We start from the raw sequence: 7,593 nt of genomic DNA, 5'->3' as shown, positions 1-7,593 counted from the left end.
AAAAAGTGCCTGGCAGATGCCAGAGACATTTTTATATTGCTGATATTTTTTCTTAGAATTGTGAGATTGGTTTTTTCATTCTGTCAGGGAAAATGAAGTAATCAAGATGAAGGGAGTTTTCTGGTAATTCTCCTAGCAGTTCCTGTCACCAGAAGTACTTGATTCCTCAGGCAAGCCCTTTATCCTCCAGACTCTCAACATTGAATCCCTCAGTCTTTGTCGTGGCAGCACCTGCCAAACCCTGCCAAAACTTGTCCTTACCTTCTACACTTGAGAGAAACACCAGCCCTCTCTCTCTGGTACCAGCAGCGCTTCAGTAAGACTGCAATTCCTTTTTCAATTCAGACCCACCTCAGCCATTACGGAAACACAACCATCTGTAATAAAATACAGCGCACGGCGCACAGTGATGCAGTGCAATGACAGGGACGTGTATCAAATGTCTGAGAGATGAGTAAAAACAATGTAAATTTAAATAGGAGAATATGATTATTGAAGATGGAATTAGGTTTGGACACATGATAAGACTCCATCCATCTGTGAAAAATGCCAGAAGATTTTTTAATGAGATTTTGGGTTATAAACGTTGAGACACCATCAGTCCTGAGGTGATAAGATTAGAGCTTGATTGTGTGTAGTTATGAGAATGGAAATGTATATAGAGAACTGACCTACTGTGGAAAAGCAATTAGGGACTACAGGGGGACTAATCAGCAAATAAAACAGCTATACAACATATCCCATGGCAAAAAAAAAAAAAAAAAAAAAATCAGATATACTCTGTTATAATTTAACAGACATTCATAGATAAAATTGTGGTTATGGGTGACTTGAGGGATAAAATGATATAAAATAGGAAATTAAAGCTCTAATAAATTAATGTTGCTTGAACCAATATGCTGTTAGGCATAATGTACTGCAAAGGACAGGACAATTAAGGAATGGGAAGGGAATTACTTCTGGGATGAAATGTCCAGATGCTACAATCTGAAAATCCAACCCAACATTTGACTTTGGCAAAGCGGCTTAGAAGAATTGACTAAGGAACAGACCAATTGTACATATGAAAAGGGTCAAAATTTGTGAGGGTCAAATTTATGGCTGTATTATCTTGCACCTGTCAGGTCTTCAGATGCCTCATAAAAGGTAGGGTCTGAGGCTGGAGGGGCTCCATCTCCACCAGGACTGGCAGCTTCCCTCCGGAGGGCAGTGGCACAGGTGGGCACTGCTGTCATTTCCATGCCTCACACAAACTTACACCAGCATGCTGCCCCCACCCTCTCCTCTGCATCTGCCTTTTGCTGTGCAATTTTATGTCCTCCCAAAAGGAAAGGAAATGGGACTGGCTATGTGGCTGCTGGATGTGGAGAGGTACATTTGATTGGAGAAATAAATAATAAAGGGGTTTGCCTTTACTACCTGCCAAAGACTCCTGTTACAGACCGTGACCCTCATAGCTGTGCACTTCTGGCACTCTTTGTCTGCAGCTGACCCATCTGTTATTTCCATCTGCTCTTTTTCTTCAAGTTTAAAGTTATATTCTGAAAAGTAACTAAAGTAACTCAGATGGCATTGCACCATTTCTGTTCTTGCTTTATGCAGCCCATTTAGTGTGGAAAACTGAAGGTTTAGTGCCAAGCACTTGTAAGCTTCTAGGCAAATCCCTGAATGAAAGAAAGAATTTTCTTAACTTTAAATACTTGTCTCTCTTGAGCTTCATCCTCAACAGATTGACATTATAGATTTCCCTTTTTCACTGATCAATTCCATTGCCATTAATTTTGGCTGGTTATCACAGAAGCAAACAGAGTGCCATGAAGCACACCTCTAATGAATTTGGGTAGAGTGGTTCCATGGACAGCAACTTTCACAACCACCTTTGGGGAGCAATCTCTACTCTGAGCAGGGATTTTGCTCAGGTGCTTGCTGGAGTTCCATCTCATGTTTTAAACAGGTACACACAGCTCTGCTCCCTTGAGGAGACAAGATTCAATACATTCTTTTCAACCGTTAACAATGATCAAGTATATGGTAATAAGCACGGTATTTTTCCCATGAGTAGCAAAGTAGATGAAGTAAAATGTTTATACTGCACCTAATGACATACTGACAGTCTGTGCTTTGTTCATGTGTGCAATGTAAAGAAAAGATTTGTCAAACTTTAATGTGCAGAGTGCTGACTATTAAAAGGAAACAAAATAGGTAAGTATTGCATAAAGCAGGAAATGTTGAATCTAAAGCTTCTGATCTGGATGCAAGCTTTGTCAAGGTCTCTCTGCACATGACCGTGTGTTCATGTGTTCCACAGGTGAGTTTGGCACCCAGCTGAGGCCAAACCAGGCCCAATAGGCCACCCTGGCTGCATTTATTCCAACCACCAACTTGTGCTCTGCCTTGGGAAATTTGGCCATGGCTGAGTAAGTCCTGATGACTCCCCTGGAAATTTGCAGGGAGCTTATTGGTGCAAACCTTACCACAGGAGCAGAGTAACACATGGAGTAACACATCAGAAATGGGCAGTACTTGGCAGTAAATCCCATCCCTGCCCAAGGGGGGTGTAACACCTGCACAGGGTGTTACACTGGGTGAACCATGACAAGGAGCAGTGGTGGCAAATCTGCCCTCTTAAATCCCAGCTGTTTGGCCAAAAAGAAGGTTATGGGATTGTCTTCCAGCAAGGAAAGAGAATGGGTCAGGCGAAGGTGAATGCCTCTATCCTAAACACTGAACAAACCCACCAAGGTGTCTGTTGGAGGTGCCTGCTAACAAATACAACTGTGATTGAAACACTGTGCTTGTTGCAAGATGCTAAATAAAACCATCCATTTAATAATACCAATCCATTTTAGTATAATAAAATACATCAGCTATGGGATATTTTATGAAAATGTTTAATTCAACTGTTTCTTTGGAATGTAGTAGTCATAGTTTGGAAATTTAAGTTACAGTTCAGTTCTATGTGGTTTTTTTTATGCTACTCAGTGTCTGAGAATACAAATGTCATTTAAAGTTAAGGCTTCGCTGTTCATTTTGAATCAACAATTTACAAGTGTCATATTGTCATAGAAAATAAAAATTTCTGTAAAAAAAATTTGCACAAAGTTTTATGATGGTACAAAACATGAAGCAATAATATACCAGTAAAATGAAATCATTTTACTACAGAAGATTTTTATAGTTTTTCAATAAAGAAAAAAATATGTTATTTTACACTTTAAAAATTATGAAACAATCTAAAACAATATAAACTGAACATTTTGTAACACTGCCTTTACAAATTAATAACTTTATAAACATATAATTTTTTTAAATATATTTATCAGTGCAAGATACTTTTCAATGTAAAGTTGCAGTATCATTTTTCCTTTATTGAAGGGCAACTTTAATTCTATTACCTTCAGAGAAATCAAATCTTCAGTGCTAGATCCTCATTATCATAGTAATATCTGAAGACCACAAAGGAGATAATTTTTTAATGTTCACAATTCTCAGTACGTTAAAAGAAGGAAAAAACCCACCAAACACCAGCTTTTCTGTTCAAATAGATCAAGACCCAAAGCTGGTTTGGAATCTATATAAAATCAGTGAGAATATTTCAAAAGATTTTGGGCTTGGGCTCCCCAGTGGGATTCTCTCTTCAAGGCAATATAAGCATGTAACTCTTAGTCAAGTTAGTGGACTAGAAGTTTTTTCAGCTAAGGAGAATAGACCCTTAATTCCTGACTCACACAGTGGTGGTCTGCTGAAAATTATTTTGAAAAATCCTTTTCTTCTTTGGGTTAATTAACTAGCTGCTGCAATGCCATTATGGTCAAATTACAGTGTTAGAAACCAATGAAAATCCTACCTCTGACAAAGTGAGCCTGTCCCTTGGGACATCTCATGGACTAACTTTTAGGCAAAACTTTCAGGCCTTAGGTGCACAGTCTCAGCCTTTGGAGGACCCAAAGTTGAGAGGCTGGGGAGGTAGCTCTTCCATCAATCTAAGCTTTGATGACCTGAAGTGGCTGTTTGGGTTTTTGGGATAGTCATTGCCTTTAGGACTCCTCTGAAGTAGCAACTCTCTATGCTTTTTTCCTATTGGGACTTCCTTTAAAATATTTTTGATTTCAAACCTTTTTTTCACCTACTGTGTCCGTCCTTTTTCTTCCATTTCTGGGTTACTAGTGGATTTTCTACATATTTTTCTATTTTATAATTCATACTGGTGAAATTATACACTTCAAAGCATTTGGTGTATAGATAGGGGTGGATTCTTTTGCCCCAAGTAATTCAAGGCTGAATTAGCCCTTCTTTAATCCTAATCCTGGACAGGATAGTTTATTGCTCTTCTACAAAAGCAATTTTGGAAAAGACTAACTCAGAAAGTCCCAATCACTTCCCTGACTCTGCTCAGGAATTTCAATGAGGAAAAACATGAGTTCAGCACTTGGTAGGACGTTCCTTTCCCCACGTTTGCACTGTGTTTCTCTGCTGGTTGGTGGATACCCAGGGGAAGGCTGATGCTGCCCCCCAGTTATGGCTGTGCTGTGTGCAGGTCACTGCAGAAACCCAGGGGCTCCCCTGGCTCCTGCAGGAGGGGAAGGGCCCCTCTGCTCTCCCACTGCCTTGCACGGACCCCGTGGGAAACATACTCTTGTTTCTTTTTACCCTGTTGGACCAGCTGCATAGGCTGCTGAATATTATTTGACCAATAGTATTTGCCCTAAAATATTTAAAAAATTGCCCCATCATTGTCAAGCACATTTTCCTGAAGGATTAGAGTTCTCAGTTCACTACATTGGTCACTGCCTGCACGTGTGGTCAAACAGAAACCTCCTGGTATGAAACGCCAACTGGATATAACATGATGGCAGGAACATACCCTACATACATTGTGGGATTTCATTCTGCCCTCAGTACACACTCCTAAGCCCAATCAGCATTGATTAGCATGAAAATAGGTTACCGAGAGAACAGAACTCCGAGTTCAGGTAGGGGCAAGAGGAGGAAAGTTTCTAGTTTTAAAGGCAATCTTTTCTGTAAGGGAAGCATTTTCCCCAGTGTAATTAACAGGCAAGCTGTTCAGGATAAAAGATATGTTTCATGACATCAGGAAAAAAGATACTGTCACTTTATGCTGTTAAGAAGAAACCCAAAGTTCGACTTTGGAGGATAAAGTTAAGAATTTTCCCTTATTTTTTAACGCAAACTCTAATAAAATCTTTTGCCATTACCAGCAAGTTAAAGCTGAAGTTTTCTTTCCTTGGCAATGGCAAATGCTTATGAAACCTACTCAGAGAGACAAAGAGACAGAGAAAGAGAAGAGAAAGGGAGAGAGATTTTACATTTGAAAATACATTCTATATGAAAGAACAATAAAAGGGGATATTGCAGCTTTATACAAAAGGGTCAAGAGACATGAAGTTGAAATACAGAAAGCAGAACAATCAAGCCAGGTTGTCAAATCTGATTAGCCCTTGCCTTGGCTGAGGCTTTTTTCTTACACTAAAATATACTTTTCTTTTAGTCAGTGAGCCATCAGAATATGATTAAAGACAAGGGCGTAACTGCAGAGAAGCTGTAGTTAATGTTAACACAATGAGAAGCAGTACAAACAAAAAGGCACTTGAGAGGACATACACTAGCCAGTGCCAAGGACTTTTTTTGTTTAGTTTTTAGGCAGTACACTTGGTTACCAGTTGTGTCTGATGATGGCACATACTCTTTTATGGAGTTCACAAGCACAAAATTTAGTACAACACTGAAAAACATCAATAAAATTTGACAGTATTGCTTCGTAAACAGAGCTGACACGCTATATCGGTACTGATGCAGCAGTACTTTCAAAAACACCCTAACCCTTCTTTGCCTATGCACAACACGAGCAATTATACACAAATACAGGTGCAGAAGTCCACTAAATTGCTGTTACTCCAATATTTTCTGGGCACTGAGCTACAGACAGCATGTCCATCCAAAGGACCCCACTGGATACATTTTGTGACAGCATCTTGGATTTTGCACAGTAAAAATGAAATTATCCATTAAAGGAAAACAAAAGAGAGGGAGAGAAAGAAAGACAAAATGAACTATAAGTCAATCATACTTGGTCTCAACACCAGCATCCGATTATTTCAAATAAAACCAACAGAAAAAGCAGACTGTACATGATTCAGGTTGTTAACACAGATTGTTGTCCATGTTCATCGGTTACACACTCATTGAAGCTCCTGAGAAAAGCTTGGCTCAGTGTCATCAATGCACTTTTCAGCCTGTACAGTAAAAGATCAACAGTTCCCCAGCACGACCGAGCTATGTCCTTCCATCCCGATTCTCTGACTTCTCCAGTTGCTTTACGCCTTCATGCTTCTGAGTATGAATTCTGTGTGTTCAGTTTGTCTTTTTTCAGTTTTACACCATCGACCAGTTCAAAGTTATAATTCTCCAGTGCAGACAAGTTCCTCTCCGACATCCCGTTGTGCCAACAGGCACAGTACAGCACAACTCCACAGATGGCTCCTAAAAGCACCCCGAGTGCACTCATGGCTATGATGGTGATGAGGATTGGGTCTAGGGTCTTCAGGACATTGCCTGGCTTCCTGGAGATGTTGTCATCATAGTCCTCACCTGTGCTACGGTATGGAGGTGTAAACCCTGAAATTGAATAAAGAATTGCAAAATTTTCAGAACTGATCCCAGCAAGAACTTTGTTTAATGAATTGGAAATTTTGAGAAGACCATAAATTTTTTTTAATGTAAGTGTTTTACATAGTTTTAAAACCTAACTTCTGCAAGGTGGTCATAAATAGCTGAAAACTGTAATGTGGCTCAAATGTGGCCCAAATCCCAAAGCTGTGGATTTTTTCCAGACTGTTCTCCAATCTTTAAATCTGCTGCCTGTTAGTAGAGCTGTGATTCTGCCTTGGATTAAGTGGGAGTCTTGGGAGTGAATAAGGAGGCCCTTTAATCATATTTTGCCATGTTGCTGTACATAGCTCTAAAATGTTAATTAATTCCTTCTCAGCTCAGTGTGAGAGGTTAGAGCCTTAGACATTGGTTGGGAATGTCCAACCATTTTATTTCTACTTCAATGACTTTAGGATTGGATCTAGAAGTGCAAACAGTGGCAGAACTGACATAGAAGAGCACCCTGCCCTCTTGTGCAAAATATTCACTAGGTATCATAAGGTTTTTCCTCAACTTTTTTAGTTTATGAAAATGATCCAAAAGCAGCAAACCCTGTAATTGTTGCTGGAAAAGCCAAAAAGTCTCTTTGGACAAACTCACTCTCTTTCACTGAAATCAATTATAGCAATCCTGTTGACTGTAACAGAAAAAAAATTAAGCTCATTGCTTGAAAAATGCAAGTATATTTTATTAGTGGAACAATATGACAATTATGATCCATTTAATGATCCATTTACTGTTATCATCATTGGAAATGATAATGCTTTGCTAGACTGGTCATAAAATGGCATTTTCAGCCAGGTCTGTGAAACATTTAATCTGAAGAGTTTTGAGCCTAATTACCGAGGCACAGTGCGAGTCATAAATTTTAAGATATAATGATAATTCATTCTTCAGCAGTGGACAAGCCTTCTGGGTAACAAA

The 7,593-nt window shown here is 39.3% G+C and overlaps 1 protein-coding gene across 3 annotated transcripts in view; it reads right to left on the bottom strand.

Moving 5' to 3' along the window:
- Positions 1-2,875: 2,875 nt before the first annotated feature.
- NRP1 (neuropilin 1) overlaps positions 2,876-7,593 on the bottom strand; it is a 114,757-nt gene continuing 110,039 nt past the window's right edge. For all 3 annotated transcript variants that reach the window (XM_026796245.2, XM_026796250.2, XM_026796254.2), the window contains exon 18: positions 2,876-6,636. In XM_026796245.2, coding sequence (XP_026652046.1) covers positions 6,344-6,636 — 293 coding nt within the window. In that variant the 3' untranslated portion in view covers positions 2,876-6,343. The remainder of the gene's footprint in view (positions 6,637-7,593) is intronic.

Source organism: Zonotrichia albicollis, chromosome 1, assembly GCF_047830755.1.
Source record: "Zonotrichia albicollis isolate bZonAlb1 chromosome 1, bZonAlb1.hap1, whole genome shotgun sequence".
Taxonomy (NCBI): Eukaryota; Metazoa; Chordata; class Aves; order Passeriformes; family Passerellidae; genus Zonotrichia; species Zonotrichia albicollis.
The sequence above is the reverse complement of the archived record's forward strand: the minus strand, read 5'-3'. Positions and strand labels throughout refer to the sequence as shown.